The sequence below is a fragment of the Melanotaenia boesemani genome, chromosome 12, assembly GCF_017639745.1.
Source record: "Melanotaenia boesemani isolate fMelBoe1 chromosome 12, fMelBoe1.pri, whole genome shotgun sequence".
Classification (NCBI taxonomy): Eukaryota; Metazoa; Chordata; class Actinopteri; order Atheriniformes; family Melanotaeniidae; genus Melanotaenia; species Melanotaenia boesemani.
This window is the reverse complement of record NC_055693.1, coordinates 2924451-2951905: the sequence shown is the minus strand read 5'-3', so window position 1 is coordinate 2951905 and position 27455 is coordinate 2924451. Positions and strand designations below refer to the sequence as shown.

At 44.7% G+C, this 27455-nt stretch overlaps 1 protein-coding gene across 1 annotated transcript; it reads left to right on the top strand.

Annotated features, from left to right (window-relative positions):
* The first annotated feature begins 115 nt into the window (after positions 1–115).
* On the top strand, positions 116–17076 carry LOC121650827 (acetylcholinesterase collagenic tail peptide-like). Its single transcript, XM_042002580.1, has 16 exons — positions 116–147; positions 2192–2307; positions 3467–3553; positions 4543–4655; positions 4753–4794; positions 7804–7830; positions 9850–9921; positions 10283–10348; positions 10676–10702; positions 10790–10834; positions 10907–10939; positions 11020–11100; positions 11432–11528; positions 12416–12525; positions 13297–13416; positions 17011–17076. Exons 3-16 carry the CDS (start codon positions 3478–3480, stop codon positions 17044–17046), a joined length of 945 nt encoding a protein of 314 aa, XP_041858514.1. The 5' UTR covers positions 116–147; positions 2192–2307; positions 3467–3477; the 3' UTR covers positions 17047–17076.
* The last annotated feature ends 10379 nt before the right edge of the window (positions 17077–27455 follow it).

The following is a 27455-nucleotide window of genomic DNA, read 5'->3' as shown; positions in this document are numbered from 1 at the left end:
AGTCCAGTGAACTCATCGTCATGTTCTAGAAAGCAGGTGGAGATGATCTGAGCTTTGTGACATGGTGCATTATCCTGCTGGAAGTAGCATCAGAAGATGCTCCACTGTGGTCATAAAGGGATGGACATGGTCAGCAACAATACTCAGGTAGGCTGTGGTGGACTGACAGTGTGACATTTTTGGCCAGGAAGGTCACCAGAGGGAGTATCTGATGCTTCAATAAAGATGCAATCAAAACAGTTTTGCTACTAATGTGTAATACCTGAGACAGGTGATGTGGAAAAGATGTTTGGGAGGTAAAAAGGTCTCTGGACACCAGCTTGATACATTATAAGTTAATTACTGGCATATAAAACAGATCTGCAGGATCTGTTGAGTCTCCTAAAGTCAAATGTGAAAATCCCACTGGCCGTCTATCAGCTCTCCTACAGAAACAAAGTTCACTTCTGGACCAACCAATAAGCGTTGCATAGCAGAGACTTCTAACACCGTCTGTGTATGGAGCCTAGAAACAACAAACACCTCTGAAGCTGGTTCGTTTAGCCATATTTAGTCATCATGCCTTTGGGATGCTAACGGGCCGATGCTACACTGCCAGTCTGACACATCCGAGACCAAGTCATCGCCACCAGAGACCCTTTGTTTCTCTGTCATTTAGAAAATCATGTTTCATGTGTGTTTTTAAATGAATAATCATTCAGATTATTAAACTGACATTTAAAGGCAAAAATCCTAAAAATGATGGAATGTTTGGTGGTTTTGAGCAGGTCTGAAGTGCTTTAAAAAAAAAAAACTGGAAAACATTTTGTCACCAGGGGGAATATCAGATACCAGATAAATATGCAATCAGTAGAATAGAATAGACGTTTATTTTCATTGTAACATGTGACAAATACAACGAAACTGAAGAGTAGTAGTTCATGTTTACAGTCATCCCCTGTGAAAATCTGAGCCATAAAACAAACACTGCTCCAGAAAACCTGCTGGACTTGTCTGGAAACTGTCACATCATTTCAGGGAAGGAGGTACATGTTCAGAGACTTTCCTGCTACTCATGAGCATTTTTATATGGAGAAAATTTACTCTATAGTTTGATTTATGAGGTTGTGCAAAACAATTTAAAAGCATTTTATTCTCCGTTTCAGTTTTACCCCAAAAGTTGCCTGTTTAATTGTTTCTTTTTAGAATTAGGAATTGGGGAACACCAGATGCCTTTAGACACAGCCAAAGCTCAGGGTATATCTTCTTAAACCTCTGTACACAATAAGCTGTCTGTACCAGGGCGGCTTCTAGCCATTTAGGGGCCCTAAACTCAATAGCTTTGAGGGTCAAAACTACCAAACATTCAAATAATGTTGTAGAAAAATTACCAAGAGTCTGGAATGAGTAAAAGTAAATAAGGTTTATTCACAGGAGAAGTATTGAATAAAGAATTACTTGCAAGTAATGAGAGGGGTCGTCCCGACTCACATGAAGTCAGGAGAGACTCGGGATTCATCAGATAAAATAAGTTTTATTCTGCTGGTCTCCAGCTGAAGGTCAAACAGTAAAATAATAAATGAGGAATAGAAGACTGAGTGGCGCCACTTTCTTCCAGTTTTAGACAAAGCCCACATACCACAACAAGCTGATATCCCAAACAACTACTGCTATCTAGCAGGTGGAAAACCAGCCTCAACTCTGTCATATCAGGGCTCTGGGAAGAAAGTGGTCAGTCTGACCTCACACACACACACACACACACACACAATTAAAACTGTAACTTCAGTATTCTGTAGAATGAAAACACAATATGAAAACGTAAAAGTGAATGGATTAACAATATTAAATTAATAAAGAAAACTGAATATACATGTGATTATTATATGAGTATATGAGTGATTACCATATGCAGCAATTTCTTTCACAATAATTTTAAGGATTTAATCCTTTAAATGGCAGTCTCATTCCCTGTCACTGATGTCCTCAGTTTGTACACCTGAAGATGATTGAATGTTTGGTAGTTTTGAGCAGATCTGAAGTAAATTGTGAATAGATTAAGGTGTTAAATGGTAAACTGTGTGGTCTGAATTAGGCTGAAAGGCTGATCTAACCCGGTATGGCAGAAGGTGCCATCGACGCCATGGCCAGCTCTGATGAGCTAGCTCCTCTTTGGCTCAGCGTTTCAGTAATTATCTGATTATTTCTGCAGAGCTGCCAGGAGCTGCGCTGCATTTCCACTCGTTATTGAGATGAGTGGGGCTCAGCATGCAAGCTTAGCAGATTGAGCTCCAGCTCTGCAGGACTTCCACAGGGAACGACACCGAGGTAAGACGCACCACACAGACCCGTCTGCACGAGAAAATATCAGCATTAACTCAAGTTTTTATCCCCTCGGGGTTAGCAGAATCAGATTACAGTACCTTTAATTACAGTGTTGGTTATCAACACATGACTGAATCCAACTTTAACATTTTTAATACCTGATCCGCCGTATCAGGAGAAACGCATAAAGTTTTTTACATTTGAATCCATAATCTGAAGTCTGAGCTCATCTTCACTCTGCTGCAGACGGCCAGGATTCAACCTGAAGTTTAATCAGATGCTGCTGAGTGTTTTCTGGAAGTAGAGGCAGACCAGAAACGTAAAGCTGATTTATGAAATGATGACTGAACCAAGTTGAAGAAGCTCCTCACTGCACACCAGAGTCGCTATAACCAGGATCTGGGTCTGCTAGCTGCTCCTCCAACCACACCTGTGTTAACATAAACTAACATTATTTGAAGTTAAAATATTAAATGCAATGTTTTTTTTTCCAGTTATTAAATGATGAGGCTGCAGAAATTCTCAGCTGCAGCATTTAGGGTTGGTTTTGATATTAAATTCTTCTTGTGGACAAAATTAATATGCACCTCCAGAAAAGTAAGAGACCTCTACAAAACGATCCATTTTCTCAGGTTTGGTCTTTTCTAGGTGCAAGGGTTGCTCAACTAAACAGAGTTTCCTCTTTTCCTGTAAACTGCTGACAATATTTTTCTTAATTTCCAAATAACACTAATGTTCTTTAGAGCAGTGGTTCCCAACCTGGGGTCCCCAAAGAGCACAGGGGGTTCCCGAGGCTTTGGCAGTGCACACAGAGATGAGTTGAGGTGGATTCGCTTACGTGTTTTTTCATTACTGAGACGTGTCTGAGAAACTCCACAGTGTAGAATCTACACTGTAGATGATCCGTCCTTACTCAGAAAAGACAAAAAAGTGAGGCTATATGTTGGTAATTAGCTTAACTTTGGTTTCATCACAGGAAAGGAGTCAGCCAGGATGCATCATTCATGGTGAGAAGCAGCTGATGAAAACATAAAACCAAACACGGGCGGGGGTCCATGTCAAAATAAAAACATCATACTTCAGATTTAATCAGCTTTAACTTCAGAGCGAAGTAAAAATGACTGTTACTGATGATGAGTACAGACATGCGTTGTTGTTGCAGGTGAAGAAGAGATGCTGTCTCAGCTGGTTCTGGGATGGATTGCCTTGCTCAGTGGCCTCCAACCGGCAGCCTCCTCCATCACATCCAGTGAGTACAAACAAGACTCCCGAACATCAAAATCCCATAACTGGGAGTAACCAGACATCTGTAATATTCAGATCTGACGCACCTACGTGCACTTCTGTAACATGTCTGAAAATCCCTGGTCCACATTTTCCCGTCTATCATCCGATTTCTGGTTCAGACACGGTGACGTAATAGTCAAATTTCGTGTTATTTTCAGCTCATCCACCAACTTGTTCAGGAATTTTTATTTATTTATTTACGCTGTGTTGTTTGCTGGTAAGACGGTCGGACCTGCTTCATGTTAGAATTAGTTTCTGTGTGTCCTACATTCAGCTCCAGCAGCTGGTCGGCTTTTCTTCCAGATGTTCACACTGCAGCCAGAAGTCACTCAAATCCGGCTTTTGTGTTCATATGAGACCCATATCGGATCTTTCTGTTACAGTCTGAACGACACAAATCAGATTGTTTTCAAATCCTAAGTTTTAATGATCGTTTATACGGATCAAACCAACTTTTTATCAGTACAAGTTCTCTGTTGTGTCATCAGCAGTTTAGAAGCTGAGAAAAGTTCCTGCTGTGGAAACAAGGCTTTTGTTAAAAAATGAGGACGCCCACTGTCTTAGCTGTGCTAATATAAGAGCTAATTAGCTTAGTTTTCATGCACCACTGGATGTTCCACATGATGAAGATGAGTTAACCTCCTCAGTATCCAGAAAACTGGTGAAGTGAGGCGTCGTCCAGTCGAAACTGGTTCTGGTTCAGTGGTTCTAACCTCTTGACAGACAGGAGAAGCTACTCTTCATTTCTACATGTTTTCAGTCTGAACTGATCTGTTTTCTGCTTCTTGCATCATGTATCACCGATAACGACCTTCATCCTGACATTCTCGCTGAGTCGACAAGACATTTGTCTTCCTCCGTTCTTCCACAAGAAAAGTGGAGGAAGGCAAATGTGTAGCAGGATGCAGAGTAACATCTCAGTACCAAACACAAGCTGTTGTATTTGTACAGGATTTCCCTCGAGCAGAGGCAGCAAGTGGTCGGCTCGGAGATGTGAAGTCTTCATCCCCCCTCCTCTTCCTCCTCCTTTGTTTCCTCCAATCAAACGCAAGGCAGAACTGATGGTGATGAGTTCTCTGAGTTTCAAAAATGCGCTTTTCTGTGTTATGACAGCATTTCTAATGTTAAAAAATTGGTGTTTACGTTGCTTTGACGTTGCAGGTTGACATCACTGAAGACATCACAGGACCTAAAGGAGAAAAGGTGCGATAAGTCCTCGTGTTTACACACCAATCAGACATATAATTATGACCATCTTAGAAGGTCCCGGTTCTCCTTCTGTAGCAAAAACAACCCCGACCTGTTGAGACATGGACTCCGCTGGACCTCTGAATGTCTGCGGAGGTATCAGAGACTAAAGTCCTGTTTCCACTGAGGGGTTCGGTTCAGGCAGGTACGGTCGGGTATGCTGGTTTTTGTGTTTCCATTATAAAAGGGTCCCATACAACTGAACTAAACAGCACCATTTCTGGGCCAACTTTAGTTGAAGGTCCATAGGAAAAAAGTGCGGTACAGTAAGGGTAAAAGCTACTGGCCAAAAGCCAAGCAGAACAAAAACAAGCTGCTGGGAACGCTCACCGGAATTGGCTGGACCATCCTAAACCTTCCGAAATGTATCAGCCCGAACCGAGCCGCTCAGTGGAAACGGATTTTCGGCCATCAGTAGCAGGTCCTTTAAGTCATCTAAAGCCTCGTTTCCACCAATGGGTTGGGTTTGGTTCAGTTCAGGTTGAAATGCTTTCTTTCTTTTTTGTTTTTCTTTTTTCTTTTGCATTTCCAGAGTGAAAAACAGGGAAGCGTACCAGAATATCCGATCCAACTGTCCCACTTTTTGGTACGCTTCCGTTGGGGTCCCAATGTTGCCAGTCGGACTAAAAGGGTGGAGCTTGACACACTGCAATCTGTTGACTGGTCAAAAAAGTCATGACTTGCTGTGCTACTAAGAACAAAGCAGGAACAGCTCCATGTTTTAATATATGGTGGATTTTTTGTTGTTTAAAGAAAGGCTGCATAATTTTCTGACCATTAAACTCTGTGTTCCAGACTTGTTTGATGGTAAATGGACGTTGTACTTATATAGCGCTCTTCTAGTTATCTTGACCACTTAAAGAAATTCACACAGCATATATAAAGTGACCATTCATGCACACACTCATACTGCACTTGTACTACTGGGGTTCAGTGTCTTTCCCAAGCACCCATTGACATAGATTCAAGGGAAACCAGGAATCGAACTTTGAACTGCTCTTCCTCCTGTGCTACAGCCAACCGTGACATCTATCATGTGTGTTTCTGGAGCAGGAGTTGCCCAGTGGCGTCCCGAGGCTGAGAAACCAAACTTCACACCTTTTCTTCTGGGATGCTGTGTTGTGATGTTGCAGCCGAGTTTCGCTTGAGGCCCACTTATGCTCGATGCAGAAGACGGATACAAAGATGGACGGGCAGTTTCCGTCTTCTAACTTGGTCCCTTTTCACGGAGCTTAGCGATCCATCGATTCACGCAGAAGATGGAGCAATACCACCGGAAATCGCAGGGGCAGCGCTGAGCAGAGTAGCTGACATGCAACCAACGACAAAAACAAACCAGAGAAGAAGAAGGACAGAATTGGGAAGGGAACATAAAAGCAGAAGAAGAATGAAGAAGAGGACAACAACTGTAGAAATTGCGCAAGCTTTTGAATAAAGACGGAATGTTTAGAGTGTGTTGGGTGATTGGAAACAACTTCATAACGGCACGTTACCATTGTCTGAAACAGACATCGGCTCACAGGCGTGAACTCTAAACTCAGCAGTGCCCCCTAGTGGAAGAATTGACAACCATCGCAACACAAAAGAGGGATAGAAGTATGAGGATGACGATGTATGACAACATTTGAAACGGATTTCGCTATTTACACACATAAGGGAGCATAAATGTGCCTTTAATGCACCTTGTTGCACGATAGCAGGCGGATAAAAACACACCTGCCGTTTCGAACGTGCACCATGGCTGATTCAGCAAGAAATGCAAGAATGCATCGTCAGAGGAAAAGAAAGAGAGAAAGAGAGTAAGAGATTAGACAAGAGTCGAGATAAGACTGTTGTTTACTGGGTAGAGAGATCCCACAGTACAAGTAGGATGCAAGATGGAGGCTGGATTAGCCCTCGATAGGAGGCGTCTCTGAGAAAACAGCAAAAGTTCTGTAATGTGTCTTTAAAGCCACATGCCAAGAAGAACTAACACAACCTATTGGATGTCCACCACTCTCCTCCTTGTGTCTGGGTTGCGTTCTTCTTTGTTATGATTCAAGGAAGGCATCATTACGTAGCTGTGTATCACTGTCTGGCTGATACGCCGCGTACAGGGTAACGGTACGTCTGGCTGTGGAAACACAACAGAGATCAAGATTTACCAAACCAGATGTCCCATTCCGACCCAAACCTGCTGGTGGAAACTGGGTCAGTGGTTTCCAACTTGGGGTCCCCTAGCCTGTGTGATTATTAGAACTGACCACGTCCATGCAGAGAGAAGTTGAGGTGTTTCTACTTTAGTTTTTTATCATTTGGACATTTCGTACACATGGAACTAGTGTGCTGGGAGCTGAAAAAGTGAATAAACGGGAGCCATCAAAATCTGCTATCCAACATTTCAAAACATACATCCTAGACAAAAATTGAAAAAAATGCTTAGTAGGCCTCAACTTTTGCATCCAAAAATATTTCTTTGATGTACTGTGTGGTTTAATGAGGTCAGTGATCTATCTATCTATCTATCTATCTATCTATCTATCTATCTATCTATCTATCTATCTATCTATCTATCTATCTATCTATCTATCTATCTATCTATCTATCTATCTATCTATCTATCTATCTATCTATCTATCTATCTATATATATATATATATATACATTCATCCATCCAGACCATAGGATCCATCCATGTCTTATCTGTATTTCATTTATAAATTATCTGTAACTTCTTTTATGTATTGTCCTACTTTTATTCTGTATTCATGTTTGTTTACCCACTCAGGGACTGCAGCTGTAAATTAGCTCTTAGCTAACTCTGGTACAATTTTGTGATTGTGCAATTTCCCTGTCAAATAACACACAAAAAATGTTAAAGATCAGTTTATAAGTCCTGCCCAAAGATGTTTTTTTTTCTTTTTTGCATCTTAACAGTTTTTTAGTCACCATACAACACAGTGCTCTTCATCTTTGTGTTTCCAGGGCTGCAGAGGAGCTAGAGGAGCCGAGGTAAAAACAAATGACACCCTCAGGGCATGAGTTTCAAGACAAGGCAAATTTATTTATGCAGTACATTTCATGTAAAAGATAATTCAAAGCATCACAGCGAGGTGCAGGAAGCAATAACAAGTGTAAACAAACTTTAAAAGGCATAAAAGAAAAAAGTAAATAGATAAAATCCAAGAAATAAAGTTCCAGTGTGGGGAATTAACAGTTGTTTTGATAAAAGTTTTTAACCCTGATGTAAAACTGCTGAGTCAGCAGACCTGCAGTTTTCTGGGAGTTTGTCCACGTTTAGTTCTGACTCTGGGAACAGAAAGTAGACCTGACTCAGATAACCTGAGGGATGTGGTTGGTTCATAACCAACTAGAAGATCCTGAATGGATTCTGGTCCTAAACCATTCAGGTCTTTGTAAACTAACAGCAGGATTTTGAAGTCAGTCCTTTGCCAGACAGGAAGCCAGTGTAAAGATCTGAGGACTGGAGTTCTAGGATCTACTTTCCTGGTCTTATTGAAGACTGGAGTTCTAGGCTCTACTTTCCTGGTCTTAGTGAGGACTGGAGTCCTAGGATCTACTTTCCTGGTCTTAGTGAGGACTGGAGTTCTAGGATCTACTTTCCTGGTCTTAGTGAGGACTGGAGTTCTAGGATCTACTTTCCTGGTCTTAGTGAGGACTGGAGTTCTAGGATCTACTTTCCTGGTCTTAGTGAGGACTGGAGTTCTAGGATCTACTTTCCTGGTCTTAGTGAGGACTGGAGTTCTAGGATCTACTTTCCTGGTCTTAGTGAGGACTGGAGTTCTAGGATCTACTTTACTGGTCTTAGTGAGGACTGGAGCAGCAGCATTCTGGACTACCTGCAAGGTGTCTGATGGACTTTTTAGGGAGACCTGTGAGGACAGCATTACAGTAGTCCAGTCTACTAAAGATAAATGCATGGACCAGTTTTTCTAAATCCTGCTGAGTCATCAGTCCTTTAATCCTCCAGATGTTCTTTAAGTGATAACAGGCCGACTTCACAGCTGTCTTAATATAACTGCTAAAATCCAGGTCTGAGTTCAGAGCTGTTCCCAGGTTTCTGGCTTGGTTGGTAGTTTTGAACTTGGCTGTTTGAAGCTGAGAACTGACTTTTAATCTTTCTTCTTTGGCTCCAAAAACTATTATTTAAGTTTAGTCTTCAATTAACTGAAGGCAGTTCTGGCACATACAGTCTTTAATTTGATCCACGCAGTTGATCAGAGTCTGGATCGGACTGTAGTCTCTTGGTGAGATGGTTATGTAGATGTGTGTGTCATCAGCATAACTGTGGTAACATGTTTAGTTGTTTTTCATAATGTGAGCGAGTGGCAGCATGTAGATGTTGAACAGCAGTGGCTCCAGGATGGAGCCTTGGGGAACTCCACAGGTTATTTTCATTCGGTCAGATTTATAGTTACTTATAGACACAAAGTAGTCCCTGTTTTTTAAATAGGACTTAAACCAATTAATTACAGTGGCAGAAAGTCCGACCCAGTTTTCCGGCCGATCTAGTGAGATGTTCTGGTCGACCGTGTCAAAAGCAGCACTGAGATCCAGCAGTACCAGGACTGAAATGTTCCCGCTATCTGTGCTCAGGCGAAAGTCATTAAAGACCTGAACTAGAGCATCTCAGTGCTGTGGTGTGGCCGAAGAATCTGACTAAGAAAGGGGAGGTTTGATATCAGTCTGTAGCTGCTCATGAGGGACGAGTCTAAGTTTTTCTTTTTCAGTAGTGGCTTGATGACGGCTGTTTTTAGGGTCTGAGGGAAGACGCCTGAAAGCAGAGACGTGTTTACATTCTGGAAGATATCTAAGACCATGCATCCTGAAACATACTTAAAAACTCAGTTGGCAGGACATCAAGACAGCAAGTGGTGGTTTTCAGATGGACAAGGATCTCATCCAGGTTTTTAGGACTGACTGGAGAAAAGTGTGTCCTGGTGTTCATGTCACACTTCACGTTCAAGCAGGAAAGGGTTATATAAAATAAACTAAAGTTGTGTATTTTAGGGACAACCTGGTGCGACAGGTCCAGAAGGAGAACCAGGACCACAGGGAGCCCTGGGACAACCCGGCCAAAAGGTAACAGACTGTCTCCAGCCTACCTATCTACTCTTTGAAGCATATCAGGCTGCAGACCAGTTTAATTTGTGAGTAGGTAAAAAGAACAGAAATATGGTCCAGAGCATGCTTGTATGCATGTCGAGCTAAATATTGTGATGAAAAATAACAAACATGCTTTAATACGGTGCGAACAAGCAACTTCTTTGCCATAAAAACAGCCTGAAAAGAAGAAACATCCTGTCAGATTTGAACATATTCAGCCTTGATTTAAAAGGTTTGATCACTTTAGTTTTCAGTCCTTGTTCTGATTAATCTGGAGACTTTAATGGTGTGAATATAAGATGTCAAATAAAAGTGACGTGAGTTGATGTGTCTGCAGGGAGAGAAGGGAGACGGGGGCTGGAGAGGTCTGTACGGAGACATCGGAACTCCGGGAATGTTAAAGGTTTCTCGAAGTGGGAATTCCTGCTGCATCCAGTATCATCTTTTATACTCATCATGAATATGGAAACAGATTTCTGCATCATATACAACCTGGTTTAACTAGTTCAGTCTCACTGCTGCTGTTTGTTAGCCATCACATGTCTGCTGTCATTTACACAAACTTTAAGCTAATGTGGTGTATTTATTATTTATGCATGTCTCTAACAAAGACAGACCTCTTTGTTTTATCCTAGTTTTTAAAAAAAACTAACCCATTATCTACAGAGAAGATCTCCAGTCAATGAGGTTAAAAAGTTTTTCTTACAATTCAGCATGTGTGTGTTTGCAGGGCAGTAAGGGACATAAAGGATCCCGGGTGGGTAGCAGTTTGCTTCCTCTTTGTTTTTTAAGATCAACTTTTCTTCTGCTGCTAGTTTCTGAGCTCATTTCTGTTTTCCATCAGGGTGATAAAGGTGTGAAAGGAAACCGAGGCCCCAGTGGGGAGAAGGTGAGGAATGAATCACTTCTTTTTGTTTTACTTTTAGACTGTTGGCATTGATCAGGATGTTTGTGTCTGCAGGGGGAGCGTGGCATTCCCGGGATGTCAGCAAAGGTAAAATACCAGCTGATGAACTGAAAGTTAAAAAACTGTGGATGTGCAGAAGCTGTGAGGGTGGTTCTGTGGTTTTTCAGGGCGATCTGGGTCTGACAGGTGATCCAGGGCGAAGAGGGGAGCAAGGACCCAGAGGAGAGCCAGGAGACAGAGGAAATGTGGTATAAATGTGCATGTACATAAACTAGCTCCTTCTGTAGGAACACTCATCATTTAACCATTAAATCACTCAACATGTTTTGATATCTTGTGATCTTGTTTTTATGACGGCCACCTTCCCAGTGCCTCTGTTAAGCCTCAGTTTATGCTCACAGGAAAACAAATGTTTGCTTCTTCGTCACAAAGTACAGTTGGTAGTTTGATGGTTTTGGTTCAGGCCCAAAGACAGAAAAATAACCCAGTTTAGAGGTCTGTATTACAGTCTGCCTGGAAACCAGACACGTTTCATCAGCCAGTGATTCAAGGACTCCGTCATTGTGTGATTGTCTGCAGGGTTTGAAGGGATCTCGTGGATACACCGGGCTGCAGGGGCATCCTGGTCCAGCAGGACTACCTGGTCTGACAGGAGAACCAGGACTTCCTGGGCAAGGTTTGTGACAGCAGGAAGACTTATCGACCAGCTGGCAGTTACAGCTCTAGTTTTACAAGATGGGAAAAACCAACAAGATAATTCTCTGCGGGGCCGTCTACAGGGGTCATAAACTTACCAACTTCTTGCTTTTTAGTGTAATTGGTGTTCACCTTGCACCAAATAACTTTATTTATTGATATTTATCAGCTCCAGTTCAGATCAGCATTGATGGAAACACAACATCTGGGTGCACATGCTAATTTTCAATGAGGCTGCAAAGCTTCGGAGGTAAAAGTGTGGACACAGCTGTGCGTTCTCTGCAACACTGCAGGAAGTTTTGGCTAAAAATGTGCACTTTCTGCAGGAAGATGCACAAACTTGGTTTTGGATAAATATAAACTTCCCTAATAATCACAGAAAGCTGATTATCCATGAGCATCTGGAGCATACAGTGTAATGGCATCCATCCATGTTGTAGCTTACAGGTTTGTCCTCTGGGAGGTAGTTGCCTTGACGGGATTGGTAAGTTTGACCCTTAGAGCATGGAGAAAGGATTTAACTACCAGTAGTTTGTTTTAGGAGTTTTTACAAATGAAACTGTTGTTGTAAAAACAACAGTTTACAGGTAAAAAGATAAATTAATTCTAATTACAAAGGAAACAGCAGCACTGAAATGAATAACAGCAGCTTTAATCTGTTTCCTTCTGAGTTGGACCAAATAATGACTGGTTATCTCTTAGTTGAAGAGTTTTTGACCTGGAAGAAACATGCTCATCAAGCCATAGAGCTTCAGTTGTCCCAAAGCTTTATGTCCTGGCAGATTTTTTTATAACAAAAAAAGCCTGAAGTTAGGAGGAGAAGCAGGAATTCTGTCAGAGGAAACTCAGCTGTTACTGTTGTTTCAGTGTACGTCCTGCCAGGTCTGCGGGGAGATGCCGGAGGTCCAGGACCGTCAGCCACCTGCAGCTGCTCGCAGGTTCAGACCTCACAGAAACCGTTGGATCGAGTCCACACGGTAAGTGCTGCACACAAACACATCAATACTGTGATTTATAGATGAAGGGAAACTGCTGAAACTCTGGACCCCCCAAGAGCTGAAACCTCTACCATCACCAGTGTCTCAGGGGCGGTAGTGTGTAAAGCTACTTTTTAGGTGAGCTACGAACGTTTTCCAGGCATTTATCACTAAACTTTCATTACAATGTTGCTAAGAGACCTGGACATGATGGAAATGAGGAAAAAGTGGAAACATGGAAATAGTTTCTGTCGTGTGTTTGTTTCAATAACAATATTTTTTCTCCTGAAAGCCAAGAATTGAGAGAACGATGAGATGAGAAAAGGTTTGGTCACTGTTGGTCTGTGTGTTATTTCTACAAAGTTCTGTTAGTAATAAATTCTGCTTTCTTCTTCTGGTCGACCTTTATGCTGCTACATCTATTCATACATTCATTTTACATCATTTTGGCCTCAGAATCTGGCAGCTGAGGCTGGAAACATCATGTCTGCATGTTAAATTGAATTAAAAGGATTCAGCTTCAGCAGGCAGTTTTAGATTAAAGAAAAAAAGACGGGAGGACCAAAAATAGTTTAGAGTTTTAAAGGTTAACAATGTTTTAACAGCCAGCAGATGTGTTTTATTTCCACTGACATTAAAGAGACTTATTTATGTTCTGGATTTATACTGTGCTGCATCTTAAAGATGCTAAACATGCTGCTTCTCTGGCTGGTGGTCTAAGTGTTTCAGGTGCTGACATTGTGAATCAGGTTGTTTTCTGTCACTCTGCAGGTCTTTGTAGCAGACGGAGAGAAGGAGATGAGACGGCTGCGGGCGGAGAATGTGATGGTGCTTCGTATGGACCGAGGAGCTTTGTACATCTACACCGAGTCCCAGTGGATCAACGTGCTGGTAACCACCGCTGCAGAATAAGCATGTTTCAGGATGACGCAGGAATGAGTTACAGCTGACCACTGAGCTCCTTCAGTCATGCAGACTTATCAGAGCAGCTTCTTAGGCCCCTGTTGGTGTCATTTAGATAGATTTTACATGTTCTGTTTCCCAGCTTCATTGTTAATATGCATCAATTTTTACATTTTAGAGCCTTTAACACCTTTCAGAAATAGCTGGGAGCGTGGAAACATGAAGGTTGATGTAATTACAAAAAGGTGACTGTAACGATGTTTGGTCCAAAAGCAGCATCCGTGGGAGTCAGTGAGGATCAACGATATTCAGAGGCTAGTTTGTCTCCAAATAAAAGAAAATCATTGAACAGTTTAGAAACAAGGTTTCACAAAGAAAGAATTTCTCGATAAACGACAGACACTCAGATCGATGAAGAGGCACAGCTGGTTCACAACACAGCCAGAAGACACGATAAACACAGGCCAGTCGACAATGTTGAAAACTGGCTTCCAGTCCAGGAGGCTTCTTTATAGACCCCCATCCCCCCTGGGAACAGTTGCCTCATCCACTGGTGCAGGACTCCAGAGTCAGGTTTCACGTTGACCCACCACAGCAGGAGGATAATAAGGTCCTTTGATGTGTTTTTACAACTGTGTTCACTCCCAGAGGCTGACCTTAAAATAACAGTGTCCTGTTAAAACAGTCATTAAATGACAGCTGTGTTTCTCACAGATCGTCACAGTATCATCAGTCTGTTTCCATCAACTTCCATATTTCTCCCTCCACAGTCAGAACATCATTAAACCTTTCAATCAGTCTGAAGGAATTTCATTCTAAGCTGGACATCGTGAGCTCTGATCCCTCAGACAGACCTGCATCCAGAACCATCAGCACCAGCTGATGGAACCACATGAACCAGGATCACCATGGAAACCTTCATCAAGCGCTACAATCCAGACTCACAGATGCCACTTTAGACTTTACTGAGCAGAAAAGAAGCTGCGTGTTAACCTGGACCAGATTTCCAGAGTCCACGTCTCTGGACTCGGAGGCATCTGGGATGGACCATCACACAGTGGAAACCTGGACTGTGGTCAGACCGACCAGATCTTTGTTGGAAGAAGTGGAGCGAAGAGCAAAAATAGCATCCAGATTGTTTGTTGTCAGCACCAAGTCCAAAAACCCGGTTCTGTGTCGGTACGGGACCAGATCAGGGCTCTGAGATGTTATGGGACCAGATCAGGGCTCTGAGACGTTATGGGACCAGATCAGGGCTCTGAGACGTTATGGGACCAGATCAGGTCTCTGAGATGTTATGGGACCAGATCAGGGCTCTGAGACGTTATGGGACCAGATCAGGTCTCTGAGACGTTATGGGACCAGATCAGGGCTCTGAGACGTTATGGGACCAGATCAGGGCTCTGAGACGTTATGGGACCAGATCAGGGCTCTGAGACGCTATGGGACCAGATCAGGTCTCTGAGACGTTATGGGACCAGATCAGGGCTCTGAGACGTTATGGGACCAGATCAGGGCTCTGAGACGTTATGGGACCAGATCAGGGCTCTGAGACGCTATGGGACCAGATCAGGGCTCTGAGACGTTATGGGACCAGATCAGGTCTCTGAGACGTTATGGGACCAGATCAGGGCTCTGAGACGTTACGGGACCAGATCAGGGCTCTGAGACGTTACGGGACCAGATCAGGGCTCTGAGACGTTATAGGACCAGATCAGGGCTCTGAGACGTTACGGGACCAGATCAGGGCTCTGCGACGTTATGGGACCAGATCAGGGCTCTGAGACGTTACGGGACCAGATCAGGGCTCTGAGACGTTATAAGACCAGATCAGGGCTCTGAGACGTTATGGGACCAGATCAGGGCTCTGAGACGTTACGGGACCAGATCAGGGCTCTGAGACGTTATGGGACCAGATCAGGGCTCTGAGACGCTATGGGACCAGATCAGGGCTCTGAGACGTTACGGGACCAGATCAGGGCTCTGAGACGTTACGGGACCAGATCAGGGCTCTGAGACGTTATAGGACCAGATCAGGGCTCTGAGACGTTACGGGACCAGATCAGGGCTCTGAGACGTTACGGGACCAGATCAGGGCTCTGAGACGTTACGGGACCAGATCAGGGCTCTGAGACGTTATAAGACCAGATCAGGGCTCTGAGACGTTATGGGACCAGATCAGGGCTCTGAGACGTTACGGGACCAGATCAGGGCTCTGAGACGTTACGGGACCAGATCAGGGCTCTGAGACGTTATGGGACCAGATCAGGGCTCTGAGACGCTATGGGACCAGATCAGGTCTCTGAGACGTTATGGGACCAGATCAGGGCTCTGAGACTTTATGGGACCAGATCAGGTCTCTGAGACGTTATGGGACCAGATCAGGTCTCTGAGACGTTATAGGACCAGATCAGGGCTCTGAGACGTTATGGGACCAGATCAGGGTTCTGAGACGTTATGGGACCAGATCAGGGCTCTGAGACGTTATAAGACCAGATCAGGGCTCTGAGACGTTATGGGACCAGATCAGGTCTCTGAGACGTTATGGGACCAGATCAGGGCTCTGAGACGTTATGGGACCAGATCAGGGCTCTGAGACGCTATGGGACCAGATCAGGGCTCTGAGACGTTATGGGACCAGATCAGGGCTCTGAGACGTTATGGGACCAGATCAGGGCTCTGAGACGTTATGGGACCAGATCAGGTCTCTGCTTCTTTCATCTTTTCCAGGGACCTTCATGCATTTTTCAACGAGGTGATAACGAACCACATTCTGCTGCATTACAGCAGCGTGGCTGAGGAGGAGGGTGCTGGACTGGCCTGCAGTCCTGACCTGAAACAACCACAAACCCGTCCTGTTGAACACCTGAAGACGTGTTTGCAGGAAAAATGGGACGAAATAACTCCAGAAACTCCTCATCACTTGGTTTCCTCTATATCAGGATGTCGTGTTGGGAGGAGAAACCGACCGTTACTGGAACGTGTTTCGGGTCTGAAATGTAGAACTAGATGTATATTATTAAATTATGTTGATAAAAACATGAAATACATAGAAGCTTAATTCTGCCTGCAATCACATAAAAGTAAAAAGAAATTTAAAAAACGTTTTTTTTTTTTTTTAATAGTATTTTTCTTCCAGGTTTTGCTTTTGAGGTTCAGTAACAGACTAAATGTAAAACAAAGCAACACTATGCTGACAGATACTGTAAAATAACCTGAAGCCCACATTTATCCTTCAGTTAGATTCTGTTCCATTTCACAGGTTAAATGATGCTGATTGAAGCACAAACAACTGGATTTCAACATTTTGCTCACCTGAAAAACAAATTCAGTTTCCATTCTGCAGTAGCTGCTTCTCTATTTAACAGATTATTGATTATTTTTAATACTTATACAGATTGGTTTTGCAGTCCAAGCAGCAGAAACTGGACTGAAGGACACTGAGGTGGACAGGTTGTCCTCTAACAGATTTACTTCTAATCAAACATCAAACGTTCTGTCGTGTTAAAGTTTAGCATCACTATTATAAAATGTTCATCTTCTTCTTGTCTCTGTTTTTCTTCTACTTCCTGTTTGGACCAGGAGAACCGCCGACACCGAGTGCACCCCAGCGGTTGACCCGACACGTGGTCACATCAGACGCTGGTTGACCAAGAAGATTTCTGCACGTCCAGAATTTGTTTTAATTCATTTATTCTTTTTTTTTATTATTATTATTTTATTGTCCTCCTCATTTAAATACTTAAGTCATAAATGTTGAAAACCATGTTTATTTGATGCGGCTGCAAAGACTAATAAAAATCTGATTTCAGAACAAAAAGGAAAAGACGTAAACTTCTGATAAGAATAAGTCTTCATCTGTGTCCATCACAGCGGTGCTCACTTCACACAATCTTATCTGATGAATATCCAACCGAAGGAAAGCATTAACAAATCCTTCCATCCACACACACACACACACAAACACACACACATTCTGTATACACATACATATATTCATATATATACATGCATAGCTACATACATACAGTCATACATACATACATAAATATACACACACACACATCTTCATCAGGTACCCCTCTGGGAACTGCAATGGCATCTATATCAGTAGGTGGGTCCGTGGATCCTGCACCACTGAAGCTGAAGGTGGACCGTTTGCACCTGTGGAGGATGGGAAGAGAGTTAGTTGCCAGGGCCAGTGATCGCTTAGCTGAGGTAGGGACAAATGTTATAGGTGCCATCAAAGACAGAATAGTTCACGTTCCCATCCAGCTGGGAGGGAGCGTGCCCAGTAACGTCTTACCAGCGCAGCATCACCACAGGCCTGCCCTGGCTGTGGTCAAGCGTTCTGCCAGGTGGAGACACTGGTGGTGGCCACACACCGGGATGGATCTATGGGACCTACTGAAAGCAAAAAGACTTTTATAAGAGTTACTTTGGATTCCTCCCACAGTCTAACCTGCATGCTGGGTCATTGATTTGTTCTCTACAATATCAGGAGGATCAGACCCTACCTGACTGAACACACGACCCAGCTCCTGGTCCAGGCTCTGGTCATTTCACGCATTAACTACTGCAACTCCTTACTGGCTGGCCTGCCTGCATGCTCAGTTAAACCTCTGCAGATGATCCAGAACGCAGCAGCACGTCTGGTCTTCAACCAGCCCAAAAGAGCTCATGTCACTCCGCTGCTAATCGCTCTCCACTGGCTTCCAGTTGCAGCGCATCAGATTCAAAGCTCTGCTTCTGGCTTCCATCCATCCATCCATTCTCTTCCGCTTATCCGGAGTCGGGTCGCGGGGGCAGCTGCCTAAGCAGGGAAACCCAGACTTCCCTCTCCCCGGCCACATTCACCAGCTCATCCGAAGGGATCCCGAGGCGTTCCCAGGCCAGCCGAGAGATGTAGTCTGTCCAGCGTGTCCTGGGTCTGCCCCGGGGCCTCCTTCCGGTGGGACGTGCCCGGAACACCTCACCAGGGAGGCGTCCAGGAGGCATCCTAACCAGATGCCCGAGCCACCTCATCTGGCTCCTCTCGATGTGGAGGAGAAGCGGCTCTACTCTGAGCCCCTCCCGGATCACCGAGCTTCTCACCCTATCTCTAAGGGAGAGCCCCGCCACCCTGCGGAGGAAACTCATTTCGGCCGCTTGTATTCGAGATCTCGTTCTTTCGGTCATTACCCACAGCTCATGACCATAGGTGAGGGTAGGAACGTAGATCGACGATCCTAGCAGCTATGTTGTCGGGGGCGTATGCCCCTGGTAGGGTCACCCATGGCAAACAGGTGTCTAGGGGAGGGACCAGACTAAGTGTGGCTCACAAAACCCTTATGATGATGAAAAAACAAGGACCAAGGTTTCCCTTGCCCGGACGTGGGTCACCGGGGCCCCCCTCTGGAGCCAGGCCTGGAGGTGGGGCACGGAGGCGAGCGCCTGGTGGCCGGGCCTTTGCCCATGGGGCCCGGTCGGGCTCAGCCCGAAAGGGAGACATGGGCCTCTCCTCCCGTGGGCTCACCACCTACGGGAGGGGCCATAGGGGTCGGGTGCATTGTGAGCTGGGCGGCTGCCAGAGGCGGGGACCCTGGCGGTCTGATCCTCGGCTGCAAAAGCTAGCTCTAGGGACGTGGAATGCTTCTGGCTTACAAAACAATAACCCAAACGGCTCCGGTCTACCTCCACTCCTTAATCCAGAGCTACACTCCCTCTCCACAGTTACGCTCTGCCAGTGAAAGACGCCTAGTGCTCCCACCACAAGGTGGCGCCACATCAGTAGCTAGACTCTTCTCCTCTGTTGTTCCCCGGTGGTGGAACCATCTACCAAACTCCGTGCGATCCACAGAGTCCTTATCCACTTTTAAAAGCAAGCTAAAGACTCAGTTGTTTAAGGAGCATTTCCACACTTAGCTTAACTCTTCTACTCAGAATGAGGTAGAAAGATTTGTCCAGCTCTTTGGCTCAACCAGGTACTGAAGAAGCTGCTGCACTTACAAGATGATGTTGTGTGATGAAATCGTGATCTTGTATTTAAACAAAATGACTAACAAAAATAAAAAAAATTTAAATAAATAAAAAATGATAATAATAAAAAATAAATTATATTGACTGCTTCTATCACTACATGACATCACCTGGTCCACCTGGACTCAGGCAGTCTGACTAACACTTAATGATGACGTCCATCTTGTTTGAATTCTTGCTGGTGTTGTTCTTCCTCTCAAATGTAAGTCGCTTTGGATAAAAACTTCTTCTAAATGACTGTAGAATAGAATAGAATAGAATAGAAATGTGAGTGGTTATTATAGTTATTTTGAATAAAACAAAGTACTACATAAAGCCAGCTGTAGGAATGGAGGGAGCGTTGTTCAAATAAGCTAAATGTAAGAGGGACACTAGAATTTACTCAGCTGTGTTAGTAACAATCCACTCAGAGCAATAATGTACTGGTCCATAATAATACACACTAGGTCAAATATTTAGTTTTCATTGAAAGTATAGGAGCCAAAGTAACATACAGTATTGTAATTCCTACTGAAGTTTCTTTCAGTCAGAGCCTTTCTTTGTGGACCTTAATTCTACAGTATTGTATACAGTAATATAATGTTATTTACTAAAATAAGTTGATAAGGTTTATATATGTTGATAACTTCGCATAAATATCACATCATACATGTTAAGTTAAAGAAATGTTTTATTTAGTTCAACCGTATCTCAGATCGTTGGTGCTACTGCCCCTTTAAGAGACTCGCTGAGCCGACACTTGAGAAAAACTGAGGAACGGTGCGGTGGGGTCGGCAGTGGAGGAGAGAAGGAGGCAACAAAGTTTTCTTACCGTAGCTGTGTCGTAGTGGCAGCGTAGCGGTGGCAGTATAAGCCAACTACTGTTAAGGCAAGGAATTCTTACTCCTGTATAAAGACCTGTGGAACTGGAATAAATACATTTTTTGATCTTTTTACATCGGAGTACTGTGGAGGTCTTTCCTGCTAAGAGCGCAGCCACGGCAGCACGAGTAACGTAAACAGAGCCCAGGAAATCATCGGCCACATCATTAGTAAGAAAACTTTGCCCCAAGAGGAAAGAGGTTTTAGTGGAACTACAGGATCCCTGGAAGGAAGAAAAACAAGTAAAGAGCTAGCCGTGAGTAACAGGGATAAACGACACAGATGCCGTCTTGGCCTTATGCTAATCACTGGAAAATTGTGCTCACTGTGCTAACAGCAGCTAATCTCAAGCCAGCTAGCTAAAGAAGATATAGTGTTGACTCCTGCTTGGCCTTGCTTTGACTGTCCGCCTGTTGCGAAGAGTTATAGAGCAACTTGAGCTAATTTTTTGTAGCTACTGTTCACTGCAGAAAATCATCATGAGTCATGCAGATAAATCAACCACGCAGCCTACTGAACCTAGACAGGTTAAAATGACAGAGAAGGCCTTTGAAGAAAAAATTCGTAGTGCCATTAACAAAAGGAAAGCTAAGCTGGGTCAGCTAACAAGTAAAATGAACCAACTTAATCAGCTAATGGATGATGGTGATGACAGCAATTTGTCAGTTGTTCAGACAACATTGATAGTTGAATTCAACAAGCTGTTCGGAGAGTTTTGCGAACTAAATACCTCAGTCAAGGTGTTATTAAATGAGATGCCGGAAGATGAGATAAAAGCTGATCAGGAGGGATGGTTCAAGCCCAAGGCAGACATGTTTTTCAGCTTCACTGTGAGGGTTGAGACATGGATGAAAGAGGTGCATCAGCGTATAGCTGAGGCTAAGAGGGCCAATGATGAGGTCGCACCTGAAGATAGTGCATCTGTTACAAGTGTTAGGAGTAAGAGAGGGTCTAAAGCACCATCCTCGAAGTCTTCCAGAGCATCATCTTCTGCATCAGCAGCACGCCTGAAAGCTGAACTTGACAGAGCAGAATTACTTGCCCAAGCTTCTGCTTTAAAACAAAAAAGGCTTCTTGATGAACAGGAGGCTGAGCTAAAAGCGAAGAGAGAAGAGCTACAGATCCAGACTGCTTTAGCTGCATCAGATGCTAAGTTTAGAGTGCTAGATGAGTTTGTGGGTCAGCGAGCCTCATCTAGAGTGAGCTGTGAAGATGGAATGAACTCTTATTTAGGGAAAGCTAAATCAGAGACACAAGCTCAGCAGGGGGCTATGCCTCCTGTCCATGTGGCAGTAAAAACAAAGACTGCCAGCAGGATCACCCACACATCACCTGGCAATCCAGATCGGATGGAGCAGGATACTCCGCAACGAGAATCCACACAGGCCATTGTGGATTTCCTATTGAAACAACGCAACCTCACTACTCTGCCTCCTCAGAAAATTCCGATATTTAAAGGAGATCCTCTGGAATACACACTGTTTATCAGAGCATTTGAACATGGAGTGGAGGATAAGACAGATAGTGACCGAGATCGACTGTACTTTATGGAGCAGTACACGGATGGACAGCCCAGAGAGCTGATAAGAAGTTGTTTTCACATGGAACCAGAACGTGGCTACTGCGAAGCAAAGAGGCTCTTAAAAGAGCACTTCGGAAATGGATACAAGATTTCAATGGCTTACATTGATAAGGCACTGAACTGGCCAACAATTAAATCTGATGATGGAGAGTCACTTCACTCTTACGGCCTCTACCTCACTGGATGTCTTAATGCTATGGCAGATATGGAGTTCATTGAGGAGCTTGACAGTGCATCCAATATGCGTGCAATAGTAGCCAAGCTTCCATATAAGCTGAGGGAGCGGTGGAGAAGCAAAGTCTATACTCTCCTAGAGAAAGAACAACGCAGTGCCAAGTTTGGCGACCTTGCAGACTTTGTGAATGGACAAGCCAAAGAAGCCTTGCACCCTCTCTTCGGCAACATCACTGATGGAAATAGGGGCCAAGCTAAGGTTCATAAAGATGAGGAGAGGCTAGCTAGAAAGAGCAGTGTTCGGAGAAGCTTCACTACTGTGGCCACAGCAGTCAGAGACGCGGGTGAGACAAAGACCAAAGCTAAAGTGGACACACTCTGTGCTTTCTCAACTCCGTGCCTCTTTTGCAAAGGAGCTCAGCACAATATGGAGAACTGTAATAAGATGAAGAAATCTCTTCACAAGGAGAAAATAGACTTTCTCAAGAGTCATGGTCTTTGTTTCAGCTGCCTGAAACAGGGACACATGGCTAAGGCTTGTAATGAAAGAATGAGCTGCCAAGCCTGTCAGCTCACTCATCCGACTGTTCTACACATGAAGAACAAAGAGCAAAGGCAGTCTGAGGAAGTAAAGCCTAAGATAACACTAAATGATGTTCCCAAGGAAACACAGCAAAGGGCCGAGCCATTCAAAGAAGGTGAAGCTAACTCAGCGGTCAGTGGATGCATTAGCGCAGAGACCAGGACTTGTAGAGCTGATGGAGCTGGTAATATGAGCAGCATCTTGGCTATAGTTCCAGTCCATGTTAAAGCTAAAAAGGGTAACAAGGTGGTGGCTACTCATGCATTCCTTGACCCAGGCAGTAACGTCACTTTCTGCACAGAGAAGCTTATGGCCTCGCTCAACATCACTGGCAGAAAAGCCAGTATTCTGCTGAGGACCATGGGTGGCGAGCGGCTTGTAAGCAGCCAGGTTGTGTCCGGCCTGGAGGTCAGCAGCATCGAAAACAACGACTACCTGGAGCTGCCCAATATATACTCTCAAAAGGTGATCCCAGCTCACAAACAGAACATCCCACGACAACAGGAAGTGGACAAGTGGCCTCACCTCAGTCAAGTAAGGATTCCAAAGATTAAGGCGGAGGTCGGTCTCCTTATTGGGACGGACATGCCAAAGGCTATGGAGCCATGGCAAGTGGTACCCAGCGTGGAAGATGGGCCGTATGCGGTCAAAACACGGCTGGGCTGGATTGTTAATGGCCCCCTTAGAGGAGATAATGGCCATGAAAATGTGAGTGGACTCCTACAGGTCACTGCCAACCGAACTTCAGTGGCCACTCTGGATGAGCTATGGAGTCAGCAGTTTAAGAGCGACTTCCCAGAATGCCAAGAAGATCGACAGGAGATGTCGAGGGAGGATATCCAGTTTCTGGAGATGGTCTCACAGTCTGTAAATCTCACGGAGGGTCACTACAGTATCGGTTTACCACTGAAAAGCTCATCCCTCAAAATGCCAAACAACAGAAAAATAGCTGAACAGAGAGCTCTCAACCTCAAGAGGAAGTTCATTAACAATCCTCATTTTCAAGGTGACTACTCTGCCTTTGTAGAAGACTGGATAGCCAAGGGCTACGCTGCCAAGGTTCCTGAGAAGGACCTTAGCCGCAATGATGGTAAGGTCTGGTACCTGCCACACCATGGTGTGTACCATGCAAAGAAGAAGAAGATCCGAGTGGTGTTCGATTGCGGGGCATCATACCAAGGTACCACATTGAATGACCAGCTGCTACAGGGGCCGGATCTAACCAGTACGCTGCTCGGCGTCATCACAAGGTTCAGGGAGGAGGAGGCTGCTGTCATGGCAGATGTTGAAGCCATGTTCCACCAGGTCTGGGTGCCAGATGAGGATGCAGACCTTCTTCGATTTCTCTGGTGGCCCTCAGGAGACATCAGCCAAGACTTCACGGAATACCGAATGAGAGTGCACATATTCGGTGCTACATCTTCTCCGAGTTGTGCCACCTTCGCCCTTCAGAAATGTGCACAAGACAACAGAGAGCAGTACAGCACTGAAGCAGTCAACACTGCTGCATAACCTTTATGTCGATGACTGCCTCAAATCAGTTGGCTCTGAAGAAAACGCAAGTACCCTATGCAGGGAATGAAAGGACATTCTCGCTTCGGGAGGATTCAGGCTCACAAAGTGGGTTAGCAACAGCCGCGCTGTGCTCTCTGCTATCCCTGCTAAGGAGAGAGCCGAGGAATTAAGAGACCTGAATCTGGACCTGGACAAGCTCCCGGTTGAGCGAGCACTAGGAGTTCGGTGGTGTACGGAGAATGACAGCTTTAAGTTCAAGATTGTCCTACAAGCTAAACCACTAACGAGAAGAGGCATCCTCTCTATAGTGGGATCAATCTATGACCCACTAGGTATCCTGGCTCCAGTGGTCTTGAACGCAAAGAGGATCCTCCAAGAGCTCTGCCGTCTCAAACTGGGATGGGATGACAACATTCCCGAGCATCTTGCGCTCCAATGGACTAGGTGGATGGAAGACCTTCGTTGGCTGGAGGATTTCGGAGTACCTCGGTGTTTCAAGCCTAAAGGTTTCGGCGAACCAACCTTCAACCAGCTGCATCACTTTGCAGATGCTAGCCAAGAAGGCTACGGAACTGTAAGCTATCTGCTACAGAAGAATGATCGCAACGAGCTTCATGTTGCCTTCATCATGGCAAAGGCAAGAGTAGCTCCATTGAAGCCCCTCACCATGCCACGCATGGAACTAGCTGCGGCCACCATGGCAGCACGCATTGACAGAACCTTGAGATCAGAAATGGAGCTCCACCTACAAGTATCAGTGTTTTGGTCTGACAGCACTACAGTGCTCAAATACATCCGGAACAAGAGCAGTAGGTTCCGCACCTTTGTAGCTAATCGAGTTGAGACCATTCTGAACCTGTCAGAAGAAAGACAGTGGCGATACGTGAACACGGCCAAAAATCCTGCTGACTTTGCGTCACGAGGACTCTGCGTGAAATCGCTCCTACACAACGAAACATGGATGCAGGGGCCGGATTTCCTCACCAAGCCGGAGGAGGAATGGCCACAAAACCCTGACAGTCTTGTAGATCTGACAACAGATGATCTCGAAGTGAAGAGTTCCGTGGTCTGCACCGCTGTAGTTAAAAGGCAGTCAAATGCAGTTCAGCAGTTGCTTGAGTACTACTCAACTTGGGACCGTCTAAAGAAGGCAGTCAGTTGGATGCTTAAGCTAAAACGCATGTTGCTGACTCTGTGCCGCAAAAGAAAGGATATGGATGCTGTGTTCATGCAGTCTGAGGTTCCGGTGCAGATGAATAGCTTTAAGGCAAACCTCCCTAAGACTAACCTCACAGTGGAAAATCTGAAAGAAGCCGAGATGGAGATCATTCGTTTCTATCAGCAGCAGAGGTACTATGAGGAAATCTCTGCACTTCAGAGAGATGATGATGTTAAAAGAAGCAGTCACATCTACAAGCTCAAACCTGTTCTACGGGATGGCATACTCAGAGTCGGAGGAAGACTCAGCAGATCTGCTATGCCAGAAGAGGCTATGCACCCTGCCATCCTAGCTAAGGACTTCCCAGTGACAGAACTTATTATCCGAAATATCCATGAAAACTTGAGTCACAGTGGCCGTAATCATGTACTGTCCAAGTTACGAACAAAGTATTGGATCCCTGGCGCTCATGCAGCAATAAGAAGAGTACTAGCCAGGTGTGTGACATGTCGACACTCGCACGGTCCAGCTGGACAGCAACAGATGGCGGACTTACCCCAAGACAGGGTACTTCCTGATGAACCCCCATTCACCAACTCGGGAGTTGACTACTTCGGCCCATTTGAAATCAAACGTGGCAGAAGTGTCTTCAAAAGATGGGGTGTTATCTTCACCTGCATGGCCATCCGTGCTGTCCACATTGAGGTGGCGTCATCCTTGGACACAGACTCATTTCTTAATGCTCTTAGACGATTCTTGGCACGTAGAGGGCAGGTGAAAACCCTACACTCAGACAACGGGACAAACTTCGTTGGAGCAGATAAAGAACTTAGGAGAACCATTGAACAGTGGAATACCTCCAAGATCGAGAACAATCTACGTCAGAGGGGCATCCAGTGGATCTTCAACCCCCCAACTGGTTCTCATCACGGTGGGGTCTGGGAGCGGATGATCCGATCGGTCCGGAAAATTCTCACAACAACGTTAAGGCTCCAGACACTGGATGAGGAAGGCCTACACACCTTCTTGTGTGAGGCGGAAGCCATAATAAACAGTCGACCAATAACCAAAGCTTCCAGTGACCCTTTGGACCTGGAAGCTCTCACCCCCAACCATCTCTTGCTCCTCCAGTCAAGGCCTTCCCTTCCACCAGGCCTCTTTGTAAAGGAGGAGCTCTACTCTCGTAGAAGATGGAAACAAGTCCAGTTTATGGCAGACATATTCTGGAGACGATGGACAAGAGAATATTTGCCTCAACTGCAGGAAAGGCAGAAGTGGACTCGTGTGTCTCGCAACTTCTCTGAAGGGGATATTGTCCTGATCATCGATGACTCTGCACCCCGCAACTCCTGGGTCCTTGGAAGGGTCAGCGAGACGGTTCCTGACAAGCACGGGCTCGTGCGGCGGGTCCGTATCAAGACGAATACTACCACGTTAGACAGACCCATCACTAAGGTCTGTCTTCTCCAGGAAGCGACATGAGGCGGTGGTAAAGACCGTCCTCCAACAGTGAGCTATGTGCTAGTAACCTCTGGCTCTAGGTACTGGTTACCCAGCTACAGAGACTTTTGTTAGTTAAGAAGATGTTTTAGGTTTGGCTCCTTGTGTTTTCAGTTTTGGGTAATTGTCTCTATTTGTAGAAGAGAAATTAGGGGCCGGTATATAGGAGCCAAAGTAACATACAGTATTGTAATTCCTACTGAAGTTTCTTTCAGTCAGAGCCTTTCTTTGTGGACCTTAATTCTACAGTATTGTATACAGTAATATAATGTTATTTACTAAAATAAGTTGATAAGGTTTATATATGTTGATAACTTCGCATAAATATCACATCAGGGATACTGTTTCATACATGTTAAGTTAAAGAAATGTTTTATTTAGTTCAACCGTATCTCAGATCGTTGGTGCTACTGCCCCTTTAAGAGACTCGCTGAGCCGACACTTGAGAAAAACTGAGGAACGGTGCGGTGGGGTCGGCAGTGGAGGAGAGAAGGAGGCAACAAAGTTTTCTTACCGTAGCTGTGTCGTAGTGGCAGCGTAGCGGTGGCAGTATAAGCCAACTACTGTTAAGGCAAGGAATTCTTACTCCTGTATAAAGACCTGTGGAACTGGAATAAATACATTTTTTGATCTTT